General features: G+C 47.5%; 1 protein-coding gene and 1 long non-coding RNA gene across 5 annotated transcripts in view; one reads left to right on the top strand and one right to left on the bottom strand.

Annotated features, from left to right (window-relative positions):
* The first annotated feature begins 136 nt into the window (after positions 1 to 136).
* Positions 137 to 24321, top strand: part of LOC139076323 (uncharacterized) — a 98638-nt gene continuing 74453 nt past the window's right edge. For 2 of the 4 annotated variants that reach the window (XR_011527779.1, XR_011527780.1), the window contains exons 1-2: positions 150 to 341; positions 768 to 855. This is a non-coding gene — a long non-coding RNA (uncharacterized lncRNA). Of the gene's footprint in view, positions 342 to 767; positions 856 to 3708; positions 4184 to 24321 lie in introns of those variants that run through there. The other 2 variants (XR_011527781.1, XR_011527778.1) reach the window with 2 other exon arrangements.
* LOC103559384 (spermatogenesis-associated protein 31E1-like) lies at positions 11659 to 14289 on the bottom strand. The gene is made up of 3 exons (XM_070578766.1): positions 14184 to 14289; positions 13658 to 13718; positions 11659 to 12925 (listed from the first exon to the last, which is right to left on the bottom strand). Exon 3 carries the CDS (start codon positions 12919 to 12921, stop codon positions 11800 to 11802), a length of 1122 nt encoding a protein of 373 aa, XP_070434867.1. The 5' UTR covers positions 12922 to 12925; positions 13658 to 13718; positions 14184 to 14289; the 3' UTR covers positions 11659 to 11799.

Here is a 24321-nt window from a genome sequence, read left to right as displayed (position 1 = left end):
TCACCGGCGCTTCACAAACCGACAACCAGGCCAAGAGAGGAGAAAATGCGCCTGCCCCACGAAGACACCCGACTGCGCCTGCGCGGCCGTTGCTCGCGCGTGAGCGTCGCTACGCCGGGCGCCTTTCGGAGAACCCGGCGCCCCCTTGAGGGGCGGGGCTGAGCGGCCACCGGAGTGGCTGACTGCGCAAGCGCTGCTTCATCCCCGAGCTGGTGGGGGCCGGTCGTCTGCGCTGGAGACGGCCGCGGTAGAAGCTTGTGGCGCTCGAAAAGCAGCGTTTTCTGCTGGAACGTTCTCTGTCGGAGACGCTTCGAAGCACTTTTGTACAAGAATTCCACAATGTAAATTAAGATGGCTCCTGAGCGACCTTACGACTTGTGGCGTTAGGACGCTGATTATAGTGATATGTCGCCGCACACTTCCTGGAAAGCGAGATGTGACCCTGGATTGTGGTAGCATCACGACAGGGCGCCGCCAGTGAGCAGTCGCTGAAGGCAGAGGCGGCAGATTTGAAAATGCTGTGGTAGAGGAGGGCTGGGTCAGACCTGGGGCCAAGTTGTATCTGTGTTGAGAGCTGAACGACTTACTGTTGATAAATTTGTTTTTCTCTCTTGGAAACTTTAGTTGATTTTTAATACTTGGCGTTTTCTATGACCTCTAAGATAAGTCTTAAATAACGTTTTCGTTAAGTACGGTGAAAATGTGTGAAAAGGAACATTGAATACAGATGTTGTAAAAAACGATGAATGATCTATTATTTCTTCCAGTTGTTACCCAATTGCTGGTTGTTGAATCTTGACTTAGCCAGATCTCTGGAGGGACCACATCCTGCCAGATCCTGAACCAGGCTGTCAGGTACGTGTTCACTTTCCGTTTATTCTTTCCTCCTCGCCTGGTCAGGTTTCCCATCCACCTATTGGAAAAGAAAGCAATGACTGTCCAACAAATGATAAATCCATTCACGTTAAGGTGTTTGGGTGTTGCTGTGTGGGAAGATCACCAGCTACATTTTAAAGAGGCACAGTGAAAGGGAGGAGGTTTGGAATTAGACAGCCCTGTGTGGCTCTGTCCTGTGTGACCAGGGCTAGTTAGTGACAATCTCTCTGAGCTTTAGTTTTCTTATTGGTAAAATGGGCAGTCAGTGATGTGCTGGAGCTGGTTGATGAGAGCCGGTTGTTAAAATTTCAGGACTTTAATGAGCTGGAAATGAAACACTGCTGTTATTAAAATGAGCTGGAAATGAAACACTGCTGTTATTAAAAATTAAATTACACAAATTTATAATTAAATTATATTAAAAACAAAGGTGAAAAAACTCAAAACTCATCACTGTCTTCTTTTTTTCTTAAGATTGGCACCTGAGTTAACATCTGTTGCCAGTCTTCTCTTTTTTCCCCCTCTTCTTCTTCTCCCCAAAGCCCCTCAGTACATAGTTGTAGATTCTAGTTGTAGGTCCCTCTGGTTGTGCTGTGTTGGATGCCGCCTCAGCAAGGCCTGATAAGCGGTGCCATGTCCCCACCTAGGATCCAAACCCACGAAACCCTGGCCTACTGAAGCAGAGCGCACAAACTTAATGGTTCGGCCATGTGGCTGGCCCCTCATCACTTTCTAGTTACTATTAGCAATGCTTATAAGATTACTTATGTCTATTGTATCCATATGTGGAAATACTGTTTAATGGTGTAATGGGGCACATTTTTTCCCAACTCTGCATTCCGTCTTGTTACCTTGGTGTCTTGAAACCAGCCGTGATGGGAATATTTACACCATAGAAATTGTCCAGTGCTACCAAGCAGGGCTTGATTTATTGTTGATTATCTCCAGACTCAGAAAATGATAGTAAAAATGTTAAGGAAGATTAAACTTAAAATGTTTCATGTCTGTGGCTGGCACATGTCTGTGGCTGGCACAAAATTGAGGAAATATTCTTTCAGTATTTGAAAATGTTCATGATTTCAGCAAAGAAGTTGCTTTGCTTACATCGTTGAAGAACAAATGGCATATGTCTTCATTATTTCACTTTTGTCTTACTCCTTAAATGTAAACAAAAATACCAGCCAACATTCATGTCAGAACTACGCTCTAATAATGTGAGCAACTTCTTTGCTGAACTGGCTAGAAATCAAGCATTTATTTATAGTTTGAATATGTGACACTATTGTTGGTGGACTAATTATAAAAACTGATAGTGGATTTTTCAAGAAACAGCAAGTCACGGTGAAGAGTATGGGTGTATGGAATTTGAAATAAAAAGTCTTGTGTATTTTATCGTTGTTTTGTAAATTGTGTGCTAAACATTCTTTGTATCAATTGACTGTTTTTTAAAAATTTTACCAGCATACCAGCGAGGGCCATGCTATTTAACTCGTAGTACAGATTCCTATTAGGGTATTCGATAAATGACAGCAGGTTCTTTTGTTTGTTTGTTCTGTTGAGATATAATTTACTTCCCGTAAAATCTACCCACTGTAAGTGTATAATTTACTGATCTTTAGTAAATTTCTAGAGTTGTGTAACCATCACCACAATCTAGTTTTAGAAGAGATCTAAAGATCCTTCCTGTCCATTCTCAGTCAATCCCTGCTCCTATTACCAGCCCCAGGAAGCTGCTAATGTACTTTCTGTCACTGCAGGTCTGCCTTTTGTGGGCATCTCATATAAATATAATCATATAATATGTGGTCTTTTGCACCTGGCTTCTTTCAGTTAGCATAATGTTTTTAAGATTCATCCACTTTGTTGATTGTATCAGTAGGTTGTTCCTTTTTGTTGCTGAATATTATTTCATTGTATTGTTTATCACTTCTCCAGTTGATGGACAATTGGATTATTTTCGACGATGTTCCATAATAGCAGCAGGTGGTATTATCTAGTGCTTAGCACCAGGACCAGGACTCTCTGGGCTTTAGTTTCTTAACCATAAAATGATCAAGTTGGTCTAAATTATCTGCAAGCTCTTTCCTAAATTTAGAGTATAGTTTAGAATATAGAATGCTGTAATGACCTTTTACTGTGCTTGGGCCCACTCCTTGGGATTTTGATTGTATTGGTCTGGTGTGGGGCATAATTTTTACAGGATCTCTAGCTAATTTTATTATATAATCAGGGTTGAGAACCACTAAATTCTCACTGATAGCCAAAATGTAATCTAGTAGACTTATATATGCAAATAGTCTACCTCAGGGATTCATGAACATAGTGTATTTGTTACCAACCAATAAGATTTGACGTATATGGTAGAAACTCAGATTATAGTCACAACAAAATTTTGGCATTATTACTGTTGTCATTGTTTCATGTAGATTCCATTCATTTAAATCTTCCTTGAAAGCATACTACTCAAGACAAGGCATTTTCTAAGTTCTGGGTAGGCTTCCTCACCTAGTATATTTATCTCTTTAGTATTTCCCTATACCCATGCACATTCCTCCTTCTGTGTTTTTAATAATAAGGCTTATTTATTATCAAAAGAGTCCCTTTAAATGAGACTTTTTTCCCTGATGGTGTTTGGTTTATAGGGGCTTTTTGGATGCAAGGATGAGAGGCCTGTTAAAGGGGACTCAGGCTCTCGGGGCTGGGTTGGGGTACTGCCGCGAGTGAGTGGATGGAACCAGAACCAGAAAGGCATCAGAATCAAGGCAGCACTAGGGACTGACTACTCTCCCCATCTTTTTTCTCTCAAGTCATTTGCTTCTCTCTTTCTACCAGCTGTCTACAGATCCTTCGTGACGTTGGCCTGGATGTGGCTCTTTGGTTGGTCTCTGTTTGATCCCCAGATGTACCCACTTTCCTTGTCTCTTCTCTGTCCTCTGGAGGGCTGAACCACACCAGAACTCCCGTGGTGGCAGTCTTTCCATTGGAATTGGCTAAGGAGTGGGTCACCAGATGACAAGAGGAGAGTGAGAGGTCAGGGGATTTCTTCCCCCTCCCTCCCTGGCCCACTTCTCATCTCTGGCATTATCTGTATCCCTCCAAGGCTGCTGCACCCCCTGAGGGGCCCTCTCCACATTTCCAGGCCTCACTGAGCTCCAGTAATACTATTTCTGCCTCCTGTCCTGTCAGGCCCAGGGTAGTAATGGCTTCTTACTATTACTCTGGGTGACCTTACCATCCTTTGTTTGTTCTCTTAACCCTGCCTGTAGTTCTTCAAATAGTCGTTGATTAAAGTCTCTTCCTTTGAACCATCTGTGTCTTCTGTTTCCTGCTGGGTCTCTGAATGATATAGTGGCTGACAGTGGATTTCATGTTCCGCAGTTCCTCAGGACCCTTAGGTTTCAATTCCCGCTGCTCACTAGTTGCATTTCTCCAGGGTTTCCAATCAGATTCTTGAGGTTTGTTTCACCTAGCTTGTTCCTATTACTGGGCTGGTGAGAGATCACCTGGAAGGCCAATGGATGGTCTGCATTTGGGTAAGCTGCTCATTCCTGATCCAGTCAGTGGTTGGAAGTGGAATCTCTTCATACAGAACATGGTTGCCACGGGAGCTGTGGCCAGCACAGTTTCCCTTAAAAGGGGATGTAGGTGGGCAGGGAGCAATCGACTCCTGCAGTGTTGCTTTAATTCTCCTTTCTCAATATTAAGGTAACTTAACTCTGACTTAGTCTTCTGCCTTTGCTCAAGAAAATGATGTATGGTTAATTTTTATGTGATTCTTAACTCAAATAAAATTATTTTATACCTAGAACCAGAGTTTCACACCTGTTTTTATTTATTTCAAACTCTGTAGACGAGTTCACCTTCTCTAGTTTATTTTTGTCTTCCTTTCTTACTCTCAGACAATTGTATTATGCTTCCCCTAGAAGTAATATATGCTGTGTGTTGGGGGCTGAGGGAAAGAACCATTCTAATTTCCCTTTGTCAGTCCCCCTAGGTGTTCTTTCAAACTATGAAACTTGGTGTTCACAGAGGACCAATTCTCACCAAAACAGAACTTTACCATTATGATGACAGCATAATAGAATGCTCTTAAAACCAGTTATAACTTTCATTTATATCTAAAAAGACTCATATGGAAATAAATCTTTGGGTCTTGGATTTCATTTTATTATTTCAGAAGAAAATAAAATTCTTATCTGCATTATATATCATAAATATGTTATGTGATATTGATTGATTGATAATTCTTGCCTGAATGAATCTTTATTATAATCATTGCAAAATGATAATTTTCAACTCTACCACTTCCTCTCTATTTTGAGTTGGCATTTTACTATAAGGAGAGTCCTCGCTTTTACTTTGTATATTTATTTATCATTTATTTATTTACTGTGAGTATGGACTCATGGTTTTCTATTTTATTTAGTGGATTATAATTTATTACTTATTGATGTTGCTGCTCAAATTGTTCTGGATTTGGCTGGTACTAGTCCTTCAAGCTGGCCCCTCTGTCCTTTTGAGCACTTAATTACTTTCTGGTACAAGAAGATGTTCCAGACTCGTCTTATACCTTCCCAACTCCAGTTCTGGAATCACTCATTTCTCATTTCTTCTAGAATCTTTGGTTCCCTTTAATGGGGAATGATATCTAGAAACCAAGATCTGGGTGCTAGATGTGCTCGTGGCTGCTAGGTGCTTTCAGTAGATAGAGATAAAGGGAAAAAATATATATGCAAATATGTACATATCTATATATATATCTATGTCTGTATCTCTAATCATGAATTCATACTGCTTACTGATAACTCCAGTTCCAATGCTACCCCCTAGGAGTCTCCCTTGCCTGCCCCCACTCCACATTCCTTCCAGTAGCTTCGAGTAGTGGTCCTTGACCCTATGTATTAGTCAGGGTTCTCTAGAAAAACAGAACCAATAGGACATATATAGATAGACATAAGAGGAGACTTATTATAGAAATTGACTCACACAGTTATGGAGGCTGAGAAGTCCCACAATCTACTGTCTGCAAGCTGAAGAACCAGGAAAGCTTGTGGTGTAACTCAGTCTAAGCCTGAAGATAAAGAACCAGGAGCACCAGTGTCCTAGAACAAAAGATGGATGTCCCAGCTCAAGCAGAGGGAACACATTCACTTTCTCAGCCTTTTTGTTCTATTCAGGCCTTCAATGGATTGGATGATGCCCACCCACGTCGTTAAGGCAATCTTCTTTACTCAGTCTCCTGATTCAAATGCCAATCTCTTCTAGAAACACCCTCACAGACACACCCAGAAATAATATTTTACCAGCTATCTGGGCATCCCAGTCAAGTTGATACATAAAATTATCACAACCTAAGGCCCAAAAGTCCCTCTTTTTTTAAACAAATATTTTGTAAAATTCCTTCTCTATCCCAAAATGAAATCCACATTTAATATAATGTACTTATGCACATGCATAATTTAAAAATCAACATTGTCCTCAGAGAGGAATGGGGGAGTTGTTTAATGGATATAGAGCTTCAGTTTTGTAGGATGGAAATGTTCTGGAAATTGATTGAAAAACAATGTAAATATATTTGACACTACTAAACTACATTTAAAAACAGTCAAGATGGAAAATTTTATGTTATGTGTATTTTACCATAATTAAAAAAAATCGTCATTGTCCTAAATGTAATATAAAGGAGATATAAAAAGAAAGTAACTTATAATCAAATAATGTATGTATCCAGCAGGTTAACTTTTAGGCACACTTAAGGCTGGAAAGAAATGTAGTCAGATGCCTTCATCTACTAAAATGAGTAAGAAAATTACAAGTCTTTCCTTATAAGGGTTACAGGACAAGGAAAGAGCAAAGCACAGAGGACACCAGAATAGAAATAGTTTAGGATAAGCTAAAACAAAGCAGACTAGTTTGCATATGATAAGAAAGAGGGGGAAACATTTAACTGAATTAGGGAAAACGCTCGAAGACCAATTATGGACTGTCAAAGAGAAAAAATGGTGAAGAATGAGTTGGGCATTATTTATAAATGAAAGGTGAAATAATTTTCTGTATTATGACATGGGATACCAATAAGAGTATCTCAGATGATATTTCTTCTATCTAAAGATCTCATGATTTATTTAGTTATACATCCAACCTCTAGAAATTGAAAATAGATATGTCAAAGACCATTCTTTAATAAGCAACAATGAATAGAGAATAGATTGGAAAAAAGACACTCATACAAAAGGATACAGAGAGATTGTGCTAGACCTTTGGGGACTCTGAGTATGATAATTAAATAGAAAAAAACAAGAAAACAAATAATAAATAACTAGTTTCAAAATGTAAGTTTCATAACATATATATCTTATCATAGTACTTTAAAAATTTAAAATATATATGAAGATGAAATGTTTGAAAATAATATGTTTCATTGAAATTCAATGAGATGTCTGTTTCCTATGTCTATGTTTTAGTATTTTCTGCTAAGTCTATTAAAGTTAGTTTAAAATGTTGCCTCACATGTTTGCAATTGGTTTTTCATAACTTTTGTAGTAAGCACACTGACTGAAAGCATTCTCGACTATGCATGTAGTAGGAAATGCTGCCATAACTTACCTTCTTTTCAAGCAGGTGGAAGTGAAAGTCTTAGCTGGAGCCCAAGCCTTTTTAATCATTGCTGGCCCCTTATACTTCTTTAATTTTCAATATTTAAGTTGTTATTGTTTCCATCAACCTTTGCCATCTTCACTCAAAACCAATGACACAAAAGTTCAAACTAATGATTTATCATTTAAAATAAGTAGGATAAAAATATAAATAATTAAACCTCGAAAGGATGTGTTTGATGTTAGTAGCATTGATACTTCTGAAATTAGAAAAGCTTCAAGAAGACTTATGGGACATGATGTACATACAAACAGACACACACACCCCCCTACACACATTTTCACAGACTAATTCAGTATTTTCAATCCCAAGAGTAAAGTATTTTCTCATTTTCTTTGAATCTTTTATATGTCATCTTGACCCTATTTCTTCTTACTCTGTCTAAAATAGTCTTCACTCTCCAGAGCGTGGACACATGTGTGGCCCACCCAGAAGCCAGGCCTAGGTCAGCTGAGCTAAAGTTCTGATCTTTAGCGGGGATGTTGGGACTGGGCCCACGGTCTGGGTTTGAGTCTAGTCTTTCAGCAGCCCTTTCAGGGCTCCAAGTCTGCCGTGCACATAGCTTTTTCACGGAGTAGGTCTAACCTTCCCCCTCCAGGCCCACGTGGCCTCAAGTCTTGCCTGTACCCTCTAGAGAGGGTGTTTTGAGTCCGAAAGGAATTACCTTATTACATCCTTGGACATGTTTTGACAGTGGGAACTGAGGATTCCCTTACGGATTGTACTTTTTGATGACTGTGGTTAATTTTTCTGACTCCTTGGAATGTGGGCTTGAACAGAATGTCTGTTCTCTGTTGATCACAGAGTTTCACACAGCTTTCATGGGAATAAGAGCATTTGAGTTCATTTGCGTGTACTGTCCCAGTGCACATGTTCAAGAGCACACCTTTGGGTGTCAGCCCCGTGGCCGTGTGGTTAAGTTCGCGTGCTCCACTTCAGCGGCCCAGAGTTTCCGTGGTTTGGATCCTGGGCGTGGACATGGCACCTCTCATCAGGCCACGCTGCGGCGGAGTCCCACATGCTACAATTAGTAGGACCCACAACTAAAATATACAGCTAGGTACTGGGGGGATTTGGAGAGAAAAAGCAAAAAATAAAAATAAAAGATGGCAACAGGTGTTAGCTCAGGGCCTCCCCACCCCTTAGGATATTTTCCCTGTGCATGACAGTCCTCAGTGTGAACAAGTAAGGTAGCTGGGGAGCATGGAGAGTGCCAGTGTGAACAACTCTAGCCAGAGGCAGCGTAGTGGGTCCTGATGTCTCCTTCTTTTGCAGAGAGACTTGGGAGGTGGGTCCCCTGTTGACATAGAAAAGCAGGCTTGGGTCTGCAAGGGGTCACTTTCCCGTATGACTCTGCGAGATCATATGTATTGGTGTCTGCCCCAGTTCCTAGCACAGAGCTCCTGAAACCCTTGGAGTTTCCTGAGAAGTCAAAGCACTAGGAGCATCCTTTGTTCTCCTACTTGGTTTTGGACCCCGGTTCATGACACAATGCTCCTGAAACCCTTGTCATTTCCCAGGGGACAGGACTGTCTTGTGTTCTAATGAGGGCTCCTGGATAGCTCCTGAATGAGGGCTGGTCACCAGAAAGACCAAATCATGAGAGAAGACTGGAAGTGTTAGTCCCCCCCCCCCCGCCACCCCCATGCTCTTGAGAAGGGAGAAGGGCTGAAAATGGAGTTAGTATGGATCCGGCGTCCATAAGGAAGCCTCCATAAAACCTCAGTAGTACCTGGTTCAGGGAGCTTCCGGGTGGGTGAACACATCTGTGTTCCAGGGGGGGATACACCCCAAGACCATGGGAGCAGAAGCTCCTGCCCTCAGGACCCTTCCAGACCTGGCGCACTGGATGTCTTGATCTGGATGTTCATTTGTACCCTTCCACATATCCTTGAAGAAACTGGTCAACGGAAGGAAGTGTTTCCTTGAATTCTGCAAGCAGCTCTAGCTAGTCAATGGAACCTGAGCAGGGGTCTTGGAAACTCCAATTTGTAGCAAAGTCAGATGGAAGTTGTTGGAACCTGGGGACCTGTTCTGTGTGATTTGCATCTGAAGTGGGGTGGGAACAGTCTCGTGAGACTGAGCCCTTAACTTGTGCGTTCTGATGCTGGAGTGTCAGAATCGAGTGAAACTGGAGGACAGCCAGCTGGTGTGGTGGACAATTGCTTGGGGTGGGGAAATGTCTCCCTTACCCCCACCCCCCATTTGGAGACAGTAAGTGTCAGAAGTGAAGTGTTCTGTGTGAAGTCAAGGAGAAGCACACAGTAGGTGGAGAAGTGAGTTCTTCCCTACTCAGGAGGGGACGACCACGTTTTTCTGACACAGATAACCCAGCCTGGATTTAGTGGGCAAGAAACCAGCCGTCACTATGCGTGGATCCTGCTTTGGGCTTGATCATCTAGAAATCCACCTGAAGAACAGAGGCATCGTTTCCCGACCACAAATGATGGATTCTGGGAAGCCTTTGTTACACAAGCGCGCTTCGATGTCCCATTTGATAGTCATTGCACAATTATACATACACACACCTCTGGACAGGTCGTCTTAGTTATACCAAAACAGGGATTGTCTAAATTGTGCTTACTCCCTTAAGCTGATAAATATACTTCCAATGGAGGACTATGTTTGATCACAGAATAACTTGCTGCAGAGTTAATTCTCTCAGCAGTCACCCAAATGATCTTTAACGTCTTTCTCGACAGAGAAAACCACTTGATTCTTTACACATCCAACAAAGACCTTTTCCTTGAGCTGGGACTGAAATTCAAGGCTGCTCCTTTATGGTCTCCTATCATCAAAAGATGCAGGGACAAATGAAGAGACAGATAGAAGCATCTCAAGAACAGGAGGGGGCATAGTGTTCTCTGGAGAGGAAGAGGAACAGAGCTGTTGACAGTGGCACTGCCTTTGGTCTCCTGTGGGAATCGTTTGATGGTGTTCTATTGTAGGTGACGGCCAGTTACTGGCCACTTCCTCAGCAGCTCTCTAGGGCATTAGAGAATGGATGTTTCCTTGGGAAATTGCTCCCAATCTATGCCAGGGGAGGAGGTTTACTCTCTCTGGCCTGTTTCAACCTTTCAACCACTTTGAGTCCTATGTGCATGTGTCATTTCTTTCTAAGATCCTGGGAGGTGTGCCCATTGGCAAACCTTCCTTTTCCATTGCAGGTGATGGTTCCCATCCAGAAATAAAAATTTATGTTCACGCGAAAAATTTTCACAGGCAGTTCCTAGCAGCTCTCTTTCTCGTAGTGAAACTCTGTGCCCCCCCCCAAATGTCCTTCAGTAGGTCAATGGGAAAGTGTGGTGCCACTTTGCCTCCTTCCTCCACATCGCACCCTAGGCGCACAGTGTCCCACCATCAGATGGTGACCACACCACAGTCCCAACCCAGCTGCTTTCCCCAGGAGGAGAAGGCAGGTGCAGGAGAGCAGGGCCCTTCGCTCCTCTGGGGCAGAGGGGACAGCCCCCGAATCAGCCTCCGTGCTCCCCACGCGCCCGCCCTCAGAGCCTGAGCACAGTCCTCCTCCTCGGTGCTGCTGCTCCAGAGTGGGACAGGGACCGAGGGAGGGCAACGCTGAGCTGAGAGGGGTCCACAGGCCCTTCTCCATCCAGCTCCACCCGGGAGAGAAGAAGCTCCTGGGGCAGGCGTCATTCTTGTCCCACCACGAGCTGGGGGTGAGCGGCCAGGTGTCTCCCCTCTCTGGACTAGGGGCTGGCACTGCCCCCAGACTCCCCTCCGGACCCTGGGACGTGTGAATGTGTCTCTGACACTTCCCGGAGCCTCAGGGGGAATTTCAGCCTGTGCAAACGCCTTCCCCACAGCCCCACAAGTTCAAGGGAGAGAGAACACAGGAGAGGACAGGCTGAGCCCCATCCTGGGCTGGGTGTTTAAAGCTTTTGCTTGTCTTCAAGGATCCTAAAGGCTTCCATTTGTCTTTGTCATGAGGGCATGATGGAAACTTCCGGCGCAATGAGGGAATCAGGGTGAGAGTGGGTAGGCCACGCTGTGATCCGCCTCCCTCCACAGCCCCGCCCCTTCTGGAAGCCAAAGCAGACCCTCAGGCAGGGCAGACCCAGGTCCTGTCCCTTCCCCGAGAAGGGCACAGACAGAGGCCACCACCTGTCCCAAAAAGACACGTTTATTGTGGGAAAGTCCGCGGCTCCCTGGGTGGCAAGGTCCAGTTGCCATGCCAGCGTCTCCTCTAATCACTCTTGTTAGGACAGCCGTGGCCCCTGCGGGTGGCTTGCTGACTGTCATGGATCCTCACTCTCGTTGGTGTGGGAGGCAGGGAACCCCGTGGGAGCAGGAGAGCCCAGCTAGCCAGGCCAGAAATCGGCCTTTGCGTTGCCTTGACAGGGAGGCACGAAGTCTTCGGCCAAGGCCCAGTCTCTCTCGCAGGGCCCGTCCAAAGGACGTCCCCGACTGCTGAGCTTCCAGAGCCCTGCCATCCACGGCCGAGCTGTTTCTGCCAGGTTCCTGGCTGTGGGGCGTGGCTGCCGCAGGCTTGCCTTCTGGAAGGGGATCTGCCGGTTCTTGGTCTTCCTTGCTGGGCCTTAGGCATGGCAGAAAGCGGCTCAGGCCTTTAGTGAAGCGGCCTTCTGGCAAGACCGGTGCCTTGTGTGGCAGAAGCTGGAGGCATTTGCTCCCAAGGGTGTCTCCTAGTCCCCCGACCTGGGGAGGGTGGCTCGTCCTGCTGGCTTGGGAAGCCCTCGGTCCTGCGAGTCTTTCTTCATCCCCTCCCGGTCTGGGACTCATCTCCTCCTCCATCTCCTCAATCGGGGGAAGCTGACTCTTCCACGGGGCCTTCCGTTTTGGTCTCCTGGGCTGCTGCTGCCCCTGGCTCCTCCGTGCCCTTGATGGGAGGGCATGTGGCACCTGGCCTGGAGACCACGTGGCATGGAGACCATGAGTAGGAGGGTCTTGAAGGAGCATGCCGGCAGCACGGCCTTGAGGCTGCTTCTGGGCCGGGAGCTTCCCTGGCAGCTCCAGCTGGCTCGCGAGCTTTGTTGGAAGGCGCAGCTCCTTAGGCTCTTGGGCAGCTGCGGCCGAATGTGTGGGTGGAGAGGTGCTTTTCCGGGACCCTGGAGACACTGGATCTCTCCCAGGCACATTACGGGTTCTGGAGGGGGCCGGCAGTGTGGATCTCCAGGTGAGGTACCAGAGAAGGGCTTCCTTGGCCTGCACAAGAGCCCCGGCCCCTTGAGCTGTGGGAGACTGGGAGGCTGAGCTCCCCTCCAGGCCTGCTACCCCACAGCAGGGGTCTGGGGAGGTCCCTGCCCGACTCTCCTTCTTTGGCTCAGTCCTGGCCGTGGAGGAACCTGCTTTCCAGCCTCGACGGCCTCGCTCAGCCCCGACTCCGGTGCCGCTCTGCCAGCTTCCGCCCATGAGCCTGCGTGTGATGGTCAGAAGAGGCGGCCTGCCCACCTGTCCAGTCGGAGGGGCCCCGGAGGGTCCCTGGCCGCCCACAGTTAGGGACCCTCCCAGGTCCTTCTGGATTTTCTCCCAGGCTGGTGACGGAGCAGGGAGGGGAAGGGCCAGGCTAGGAAGGGACTCTGGAGTTTGGAGCCTGTTTTGTTTCTCCCCCGCTGGGGGCTGAGGAGGTTTTCGTAAGACGGTGACAGAGGTGGCTTTTGAGTGGGCCCCTCCAGAGGTGCAGCCCGGTGGAGGGGGAGGGTGCTCGGTCAGAGGAGCCGGGGAAAGCGCTGGAGACGCGGCGTGAACAGCGTCTTCCAGGGGCTCCATGCATGGCTGCTGGGCTCTGGCGGACGCTGGTTTCCACACGTCCCCAGGGGAGTGTGGACAGGACAGCCGATGACAGGCACCGTTGGAAGGCAGCCTGCCCGGGTCGCCGCGGGAGACAGGAGGTACAAGCTGCAGCCAGGGTCTGAGGGGCCTGCCAGGCTGGGCAGGCCAGGCAGGGGGCCACTGAGGCCCAGGGCCCTCCCCGGGCCCCACTCTCACTTCACAAAGTTCTGCCGCCCGCCCTCCCCCCAGGCCCTTAGCCAGCCCCTGTGGCCATGGTCCCCCTCCCAGCTCAGCCCCGCAGCTGCCTGCAGCCCTGGGGCCACCTCCGAGGCTCTGGGAGGAAGAAGCAGCCAGGAGAGAAGGGGAAGATTCTCACCTTTGCAGAAGGGAAGTCAGCCCGCAAGCTTCTGCCAGTGCTTTCAGGCCTTGTCTGTAAGCTAGAAACCAGGAGACCGGGTCACGGTGCTGAAGACAGGGGCCCAGGGCTCTTACCCGAGGCTGCCTGCGATGTCCCTTTAGGGGCGACCATAGGGAGGGCCGACTCTGGAGCCCAGGCAGCATAGTCCAAGGCTACGTGATCCCCGAGGCGGACGGCAAGGCGCACGATGGGCTGAGGTTTGTCATTGACCAAGTGCCTCCACGTCCGCTACAGCCCACAGGCCCCTGCTACTCATCCTCCATTGCCCGGTCCCTGCGGGCTTGGGGCTTCCTTCCCGGCACAGGCACAGACACTGGCAAGTGTCTGAGATCTCCTCTCCTTCCCGGGAGCCTCCCAGAGGTCTCTGCCTTCTGAGGGACATGCTCTGGCCCCCGCTTCCTGGGAGGCCGCGAAGCTGGGCGCTCAGGGACAGGAGAGATGGCGGCCAGCTTTCGGGGCACAGGGCTGAATGGCAGAGGCTTACCTTGCAGAGCTCCACTTTTCTTCCGACTCCTGCTGCCCCTCCCCCTTGGCTCCACTTGAGGCTGAGAGGTGAGAACAAACAAACAACTCCAGGGGCTCAGAGCCAAGGCTCCCTGTGCTCTCTCTAGACCAGGGGCAGAAGCTCAGCGATCAGGAGCAAGGTGACTTTCTACCTTGAACTCCTGGAGCTCTGTGGTGGTTCTTTCTTTCGACTCCTTTTGAAAGTGGATAACTGAACCTAGAATGGGTGTTTTGTGTGTTCCTTCTTTGAGGAACATCAGGAAGGATGTTCCAGGTGAAACCCCACCATGGATTGCTCCCACCACTGTTCCTCTGTTCAAGAACACGCACGCTGTCTGACCTACACATGCCTCTGAGCTTTCTCAGGGAGGACTCTGCTGCCCGAGGCCGGAGCCCCACTCCAGCCCCTGCCTGGAGGCTCTCGGGGCTCAGCACCACCCTCACATCTGCCCCGACAGAGGATGGCTCGCCCGTGATCTCCTCCAGGGGAATGGGGCTGGGGAAGCAGTCCTCAGGGCCTGTGCTCGCACACAGATCCAACCCAGTGTCCAGTCCTCTGCCTGCGGTCGCTGCTTTGGGGCCTGTGCCCTGGACTCCTGCTCTGAGACCTCGGGATGGACATCCTTGTGCCCACTCTAATTCCTGCCTGCCAGGCCTGGCTCGTCCCTAGAAGGATGCTGTTCTATTCTTTCCCATCCACAGAGCCCCTCGAATTGATTCATAAAAGTGGAAACCCTAGTAGAGAGGAAGAGAGAATGATCTTCTATTGGGTCTCAGCCAAGGCTTTCTTACCTTCCTGACGTTTCTCCGTTTCAGCAGGGGTCATAAGGATGGATTCCTGCGGAGGGAGGGAAGGAAAATGAGGACGAGCCCCAGTCCACACAAGAAGGCGAGGATGGTATCCATCGCCCAGGAAGTGGAAGTGGAGCTCAGCCAGGTGGCGAGAGTGCTTTTCAGAAACCAGAGAGGATTCTCCATGTCTGGAGTGCAGTGCTGCCCTGAGGCAACTGAGCTCTGGGAGTGGCCCGGAGATGATTACCCCAGGCACCCATGACAGACCTGTGGCCCTGTCACAAAGGGCTCTTGAGGGCTGGGGAGGGGACCGAAGGGGAGCGGGCTGGACCACAGCCCCTCCCCCACCATCCAGCCTACAACTCCAGGCCTCTGTCCTAAGCCTTCTAGACCTTAGTTGACTTTCTATTCTTTCCCCCTGGAAGCCGGGTATCACCTGGTTCCCTGGATCTCCTGGAGATCGTGGTTTGAACCCACCAATTTCTTAGCCTTTCAAGTGGGAAGTTCTCCCAGGAATTTGGGTATTGCCCAGGGATTTCTCCTCTCACGTTCTCCTCTGTCCTCCAGTCCCATTGTTGTTTTCACCTGCCATCTTGACTCTGTGTGTGTGTGTGGGGGGGGGGGGACAGTTCTGGGCTGGCGTCTCAGCTGATTCCAGGGACTCCATTCAGTGTTATCAACTGCAGTCACCGTTTCATATTGTAGATGCTCAGACCTTCTTCGTCTCCGAGCTGAGAGTTTGTAGCCTTTCACCAGCCTCTCCCTATTTATCCTCCACAGCCAGCTCCTGGCCACCACTTTTCTACTCTGTTTCTATGAGGTTAACCTTTTTTTTTCTTTATTTTATAATTCGCACATGATTGATCCCATGCAGTATTTGTCTTTCTCTGTGTAGCTTCTTTCATTGAGCATAACGTCCTTCAGCTTCTTCCATGTTGTTCCAATCACAGCTCCGTTTTTCCACAGAACAAGTTCTTTGGTGTCGTCAATCCAGAAGTTGAACTTTATTTTATACTTCTTTAATTTTGAGTATTTAAGTTGTTATCGTTTCCATCAACCTTTGCAATCTTCACTCAAAAGCAACGACACAAAAATTCAAACAAATGATTTATTATTTAAAATAAGCATGTTAAAAATGTAAGTCATTAAATCTCCAAATGCTGTATTTTATGTTGGTAGCATTTACACTTCTAAAGTCAGCAAAGCTTCACCAAGCCTAATGGGACTTGCTGTACGTAAACACACACACACACACACACACACACACACACACACGTACTGATACCCACAAATCTTTTCACAGACCAATTTAGTACTTTCAAACTTAGGAACTAAGCACATTCTCATTTTCTTTGAATGTTTCATATGCTGTCTTGACCAAATTACTTCTCACTCTGCCTAAATTAGACAGTCTTCACTCTCTAGATCTTGGACCCATGTGTGGCCCAGCCAGAAGCCAGGCCTGGGTCAGGTGAGCTAAAGTTCTGATCTTTAGAGTGGACGTTTGGGCCAAGTCCACGGTCCGGGTTTGAGTCCAGTGTTCAGCAGCCATTTCCAGGCTCCATGGTGTGCCCTACAAATATTCTCCTTCTTGGAGTAGGCCTTACCTTCCCCCTCCTACCCCGTCCAGGCCCTTGAAGCCTCACGTCTTACCTGTACCTTTTAGAGAGGGCACTTTGAGTCCTAGAGGAATTCCCTGGTGACACCCTTGGACATGTTTTGGCAGGGGGAACTGAAGTGGGGATTCCCTTAGGGATTGTCCTTTCTGATGACTAAGTGGTTAATTTTTCTGACTCCTTGGAATAGGGGCTTGAACAGAATGTCTGTTCTCTGTAAGTCACAGAGTTTCACACGGCATTCACGGGAATGAGAGCATTTCAGTGCATTCGCCTATATTCTCGTCAAGGCACATGTGCAAGAGCATGCCTATGGTATCTGCTGTTGTTTTCATCTGTCTACAGCCTCTTCACCCTTCGGGATAATTTCCGTGGTGCACGACAGTCCCCAGTGTGAACAGCTACAGTAGCTGGGGGACATGGAGAATGCCAGTGTGGACAACTAGGACCAGCAGGGAGCTTGATGAGTCCTGATTTTCTGCTTTGTTTGCCGAGGGACTGAGTGGTGGGTGTCATGTTGACGTAGAAAATCAGGCTTTGGAATGCAAGGAGTCACCTTCCAGTATGGCTCTGTGAGATCATATGCATTGGTCACTGGCCCCTCTGTGGCAGTTCTGGGCACAGAGCTCCTGAAACCCTTGGAATTTCCTCAGAAGTAACAGCACTAGGGGCATCGTTGGTTCTAGTATTTGGTTTTTGACCCTGGTTCCTGACACACTCCTCCTGAAACCGTTGTCACTTCCTGGGTGAAAGAACTGTCTTTTGTTCTCATGAGGAGACTCTAGGTGGGCTCCTGGATAGCTCCTGGATGATAGCTGGTCACCAGAAAGACCAAGCCGTGAGTAGAAGCTTGGAATTTTTAGTCTCACCTCCTCCATTCTCTTGATAAGGGAGAAGGGCTGAAAATGGAGTTCATATGGAGCATGCCTACATAAGGAAGCCTTCATAAAATGTCAGTAGTACATGGGTCAGGGAGCTTCCAGGTGGGTGAACATATCTGTGTTCCAGGCGGGTGACACACCCTAAGACCATGGGAGCAGAAGCTCCTGCACTCAAGACCCTCCCAGACGTGGCCCACTGGATCTCTTCATCTGGATGTTCATCTATACCCTTTCTCATATCCTTTCATAAACTGGTCAGTGGAAGGAAGGGTTTCGTTGAATTCTTTTATCCCTCTAGCAAGTCAGTGGAACCCGAGGAGGAGTTGTGGCTACCTCGGATTTGTAGCAAATCCGATCTAAGTTGTGGGGAATGTCGGGGCCTGCTCTTTGTGATTTGCATCTGAAGTGGGGTGGGAGCAGTCTCGTGAGACTGAGCCCTTAACTTGTGGGTTCTGCCACCGGAGTGTCAGAATCGAGTGAAACTGGAGGACAGCCAGCTGGTATCGTGGAGAATTGCTTGGGGTGGGGAAACTTCCCCCCCACCACATCTGGGGAGCATTTAAGTGTCAGCAGTGAAGTGTTCTGTGTGAAAGTCAGGGAGAAGCACAGGGAGAAGGGAGTTGGAGAGGTGTGTTTTTCCCTACTCAGGAGGAGAAGACTGCATTTTCTTTTCACAGACTCCCAGCAGGCCACTGATCTGCCAGGAAGTGAGCTCTGGCTGAAAGAACAGGAACTGGGGAGCAGAGAGAAGTGGCCACATTTGCTCCATAGTGAGGTCAAAGATTTCTTTGAGGAGCCACGCCTCTCCAAACCTGCGCTCCCTTTTCTGGAGAAGCCAGAGGACAGCAAGGCTCTGCTGGGGTTCTCTGAGATACTGGTGCTCCGTTTGTGTGTTTTCATCAGTATACGTCTCCATCACAGACTTGACTCTACTGACACAAGTGTTAAGTGCTGTTCATCCACCTGCTCATCCTATGTGTCTACTACAAAGACGATGACTCTTTCCTGGGCCTGCCCCTGGCTCATTGGTCTTAGAGATGAAACACACACTTCCCCACGCTACTCAGCCCATCCTTGCTCCCTGGGGGCTGTTACAGGCTGCAACACCCTGTTTGGGTGAGCTCTGCACCTCACCCTAGGTGGGCAGAACTGGGTGCGTTTTGGCTTAATTGGTCTTGTCACTCCAGAGTTTACTCTAATTCATGGCCAACTCTCATTTAACAAGCCCCTGGTCCTCGGGCATCTCTAGGGTCTTAGAAGTCTCCTGGACTCTGGCATGGGCTTGAGTCACAACTCTGCTCTCCCACATATTTCAATTGCTGCGAAGGAGAAGAATGGAAACAGTCTCAGAAAGGGAAAGTGAATTTCTATGGGGCAGAGTAGCTTTTTTTCTTGAATTCTTTGATCATCCTGCATTATATAAAACAAAGAAATATACCCACACAGGCACTTCATATTGGGAAATATAACTTCCTTCCAGTTAACCCCGCCATTGCATATACAAGACATTCATGACACCTCAGTCAGCAGCATAGCCACCTCAGAGTAAATGTGTGTCCGTCTCATTAGAGACCTTGAGTTCCATTTCATAGTATGTTTTGGTTGTAAGCCTTTCTGAACCCGCTGCCCGTCCTCCTTTCCTAATGTGTGTGGAACGAAGGTGAGTGGGATAATGTGGGCTGATGGGAGAGTGCCGGGAGCCTGGATTTAGTGGGCAAGAAACCAGCTGTCGCTAGGTGTGGCTCCTCCTTTGGGCTTGATCATCTAGAAATCCACCTGAAGAACAGAGGCATTGTTTCCCGACCACAAATGATGGATTCTGGGAATGATTTGGTATAAAAGCACGCTTAGATATCCGATTGTGTAGTTATTGCACAATTACACCTAGAAACACCCGTGGAAAGACAATCTTTTAGTTGATAAAAAGATAGTCTTAGTTATATGAAAACAGGTATTGCATAAGTTCTTCTTATTATCTTAAGCTGACAAATATACTTTCAGTGGATGACTATATTTGATCACAGAATAATTTGCAGCAGAGTTAACTCACTTAACAGTCACCCAAATGATGTTTAACGTCTTTCTCAACAGATAAAACCATTTGATTCTTTATAAGTCAAACAAAGATCTTTCTCTTGAGCTGGGACTGACATTCAAGTCTGCTACTTTACGTTCTCCTATCGTCAAACGACATAGTAGAAATTAAGAGACACATCAAAGAATGTCAAGAAGGCGAGTGCGAATATTGGAAAGTTCTTTTATTTACTTTCTATTTAAGAAAACTTATATAGAACTTATGAAGTACCAGGCATGGTTCCACTTAAAATACTGACTGTTGAGTAGTTTAATAGTTCAAGTGTGGCAGAAACAATATCTATCTGTAGAATCTGATACAAAACAGAGCATTGTGACCACGTCTTAACATGGAATTACTGTGAGCTATGGGTCAACCCATACTCTGCCTTTTGTCCAGGCATTCTCACCAGCACATTCCCAGTGGATTACATATCACCAATACAGTTTGTGCGCTCACCACTTCTGAAGTTGCTATATATTACAACCCCACTTTGCTGTTCTGGTCAAGGTTTTCCTTCCCTCTGCACTTTCCCAACAGTTCTATAACATCTGAACCATGACTCAAAGTCCAACTCTGTAAATGCCTCCTTTTAGAGAATTTCAGAGAATCTTGCAAAGTCATTTTCTCCACATGCATCATTCCACTTCTATGAAACCACCATGGGCATTTGCTTGGTAGCAGAATGGTCCATGGATATGTCTGACTTTTCTCCTGGATAGCAAACTTTTGGAGGGCAGGAACTAGTTTGGACAGGTTCAAGGAATATAGGGGAACCTGGAGATTGTGTGGGCCCAGGCACGCCTCTTGTTGGCCAGGCAGGCAAGAGTTTGAAGCCAGGTGACTTACTTGTCCAGGGTCATGTGTCTAGTTTGCGTCAGTGGTAGGCCTATCACACAGTCCCTTGATTCTCAGTCCTGTGTTCTTGACACCACACAGCTCAACACAATTTGTACCTGATTGCCCTTGTATCATAAGGATGGCCTTCCAATAAGCCGATAGGAGATACTGGGCACTCAAATGTGTGTAGCAGAGCAACATTGGACAAAGAGAAAAAGGGAAAACTGAAAAAATCACATGTATTTATTAATAGTCTACCAAATAGAAATTTTTAGACTTCATACCTAGAATAAAGTACCATTTTGAAGAAATCTGCTACTGCTTTTCCCCATTTATGAACTGCAAATGATCCGAGTTGTTATTGGATCTGAACACAGTGTATGTGTTCACTTTAGTATCACAAATCTTCTCTTTCCACTGTGCTACATTTTGCTTATGGTTTGTCTCTGAGTTTTGCTGCTGTGTTCAACAAGGAGATTGTGGCTTTTCTGGAAATGTAAGGTTCCCGGTCTTGTTAACACTAATGCAGAACCTTGACCACAGTCTTCCAGTTTGCCCGTTTCTTTGGTCCAAGCCTTCCCTGATAGGAAGTGCAATGCTGACGTCTGCATTGTAACATGTGGTCAATTCCAGCAAGGAGGAAGTCATGAAACAGGATGACAGAAATGCACCAGTGCTACAGATAAAGAAATGAAAATTCTGGAGGAAATGCAACACGAAAAGCTTTATGAGAGTTAAGTTCATGAAGGCAAGATTGTTTTCACATTCCAGAACAATTAATCATTATTGCATATCACATGAATAGAAGGAAGGATAGAAATCCAATGATTGCCTTAGTCAATGAAGAAAGAGTTGTTGCAATTCACTATCTTAAATGACTTAGTTTCCCATTGGGTCATATTTTTGCCTATCCCCATTTGTCTTTCTTATACTTTACGAAGTTTAGAACCTAATCCTTTTCGGTACTTGTCCTAGACCTCCATGTCCATTTCTTATGGAGCCCTTTGGCCTCTTTTTAAAGACACCCCATAATAGATTCCCTGAAGATTCTCTTGGCGACTACATAGAAGTCACTCTTTTATAGGAAAGGGTTTTAGGAACTGGGGCCTCAAGTCAGGGCATTACCAGGGATGCCAGCTCTTGGAATGTCTCTCTGAGGCAGCATGGGACCTTGAGTCAATGCTGAGGAAGCAGAAAAGAAAGGAACGCCACTCTGGTGGCTGGCAGCTGCTCAGAGGAAGGCTCAGCTCTGCTGGTGGCTGGTGGGCTCATCCCACAGGTGGAACAGCACACAAGGAAGCAGCTGTCTCCTGGGATTCGCAGCCTGGAGGGCGAGCCCTTCCTCCATCGGGAAGGACCGATGACAGTGATCAGTGAGTCCCAGAGTCAGGCTCTCCTGCACACGAGTTCTGGGACTGTCAGGTCCTCCTCACAGCTCGGCCACTCAGTGCAGCGACTGACCTGACTCAGGCCTCATGCATGTTCCCTGAATGGCCTGACCTCCTACCTCAGAGACAGTCTGAGGGGTGCATGTGTTTTAAAATAGAAATCAAAGAAAACTCTTCAAGAACACCTTATCCAACTAGAACAGTGTGAAAAGTAGAGAGGATCCCCTGGGATTAAAGAAAGACACCCTCTCCCAAAATTTAGCAATGAGACATGGGACTATTTCGCTGACATACATGATGGTTTCTACCTCTCATAACAGAAGACAGCAGTACAGGAAGTGCCTGCTGCTCACATATGAAGACAAGTTTCTGAAAGATCCCCTTTTCCCTTCCATTGAAGATTCTTGATTTCCATAGGACCTGCAGAGCTATAGGAAGGCCACGAATACAATGCACATTTTATTGCTTCCCTTTCCAATTCTAGAGATTCTGGTGTCATCGTTTAATCTAGTGATCGAGAGCTGATATTCACCGGAGAGACTTAAGTTCTCTGTCTTTGACAGATAATTTGAGTCCTCAGCAACAATCATTTCCTTGGTAGTTCAAGGGGATGACAGGTCCTCCAGTTCATCCAGGTGACCTGCTCCACAGTGCGGATCTCTTTCTAACCAACGTTCTCTGGGGAGGAAGCTTCACAGAGCTGTTGACAGTTGAACTGTCATTGGTCTCCTGTCGGAATACTTTTGGATAGTGTTTGATCATACATGACGGCACAGCTCCCGAGAACCTTGTCAGCTCCTATCTAGGGCGTTAGGTACTAGATTTTTCCTCAGGAAACTGGTCACATCTATGATATGGTATTAGGTTTACTCTCTGTGACCTGTTTCAACCTTTCAACCTTTTTGATCCTAAAAGCATATTGCGTTTCTTTCTAAGATCCTGGGCAGTGTGCCCATTTTCAAACTGGCATCTTTCATTGCCGTTGATAATTACTGTACAGAAAAAACATTTGTGTTCACACAGAAAGCTGCACATGAACTGAAAGCAGCTTTCTTTGTAATAGCGAAACTCTGGACAAAGGAAAAACTATGCTTAGAAGGTCAATGGGAAAGTGTGGTGCCACTTTGCCTCCTTCCTCCACATCGCACCCTAGGCGCACAGTGTCCCACCATCAGATGGCGACCACCACACAGTCCCAATCCAGATCCTTTCTCCAGGAGGAGATGGCGGGTGCAGGAGAGCAGGGCCATTCGCTCCTCTGAGGCTGAGGGGACAGGCCCTCAGAGTCATCTGTGATGCCCATCCACCCGCCCTCAGAGCCTCAGCACAGTCCTTCTCCTCGGTGCTGCTGCTCCAGAGTGGAACAGGGACCGAGGGAGGGCAACGCTGAGCTGAGAGGGGTCCACAGGCCCTTCTCCATCCAGCTCCACCCAGGAGAGAAGAAGCTCCTGGGGCAGGCAGGAAACTTCCGGCGCAGTGAGGGAATCAGGGTGAGAGTGGGTAGGCCATGCTGTGATCCGCCTCCCTCCACAGCCCCGCCCCTTCTGGAAGCCAAAGCAGACCCTCAGGCAGGGCAGACCCAGATCCTGTCCCTTCCCCTAGAAGGGTACAGAGAGAGGCCACCACCTCTCATGGGAAAATACATTTATTTTGGGAAACACCGCGGCTGCCTAGGTGGCAAGGTCCACTTGCAATCCTCGTGTCTGGTCTACTCACTCTTGTTAGGACAGCTGTGGCCCCTGCGGGTGGCTTGGTGACTCTCATCTGTCATCACTCTTGTTGGCTCTGGGGAGGTGGGAACCCCGTGGGAGCAGGAATGTTCACGTACCCAGGCCTGAAATCAGTTTGCATTGCCTTAACTGGGAGGCATGATGTCTTGAACAAAGCCCCAGTTTCTCTCCCAGGGCTTGTCCAAAATATGTCACTGTCGGCCGAGCTTCAAGAACCCTGCCATCCACAGCGGAGCAGTTTCTGCCGGGTCCCTGGTTCTGGGCTGTGGCTGCTGCAGGCTTGCCTTCTGGAAGGGGATCTGCTGGTGCTGGGTCTTCCTTGCTGGGCTTCAGACAGGGCAGAAAGCGTCTCACCCCTTTTCTGTAGTGACCTTCTGGCAAAACTTATTCCTTTTCTGGCATGAGCTGGAGGCATTTGCTCCCAAGAATGTCTCCTAGTCCCCTGACCTGAGGAGGGTGGCTTGTCCTGCTGGCTTGAAAGCTCTCAGTCCCAGGAGTCTTTCTTCATCCCCTCCAGGCCAGGACTTATATCCTCCTCTGTCTCCTTAATCGGGGGAAGCTGACTCTTCCACGGGGCCTTCCGTTTTGGTCTCCTGGACTGCTGTTACCCCTGGCTCCTCCATGCCCTTGATGGGAGGGCATGTGGCATTTGGCCACTGGGCACATCCCCACAGGTCTGTTCACCCTGGGAACTGGAGAGTGACGTGTGAGATGCCCAGATGTGTGTGTCATGGTGCACATGAGTGTGAGGGTCTTGAAGGAGCATGCCGGCAGCACGGCCTTGAGGCTGCTTCTGG

This window comes from Equus przewalskii, chromosome 16, assembly GCF_037783145.1.
Source record: "Equus przewalskii isolate Varuska chromosome 16, EquPr2, whole genome shotgun sequence".
Taxonomy (NCBI): Eukaryota; Metazoa; Chordata; class Mammalia; order Perissodactyla; family Equidae; genus Equus; species Equus przewalskii.
The sequence above is the reverse complement of the archived record's forward strand: the minus strand, read 5'-3'. Positions and strand labels throughout refer to the sequence as shown.

What these genes read in the sequence shown, in the direction of transcription:
- LOC103559384 (XM_070578766.1), bottom strand. Translation starts at nt 12,921, where the DNA reads ATGGGCGGAAGCTGGCAGAGCGGCACCGGAGTCGGGGCTGAGCGAGGC.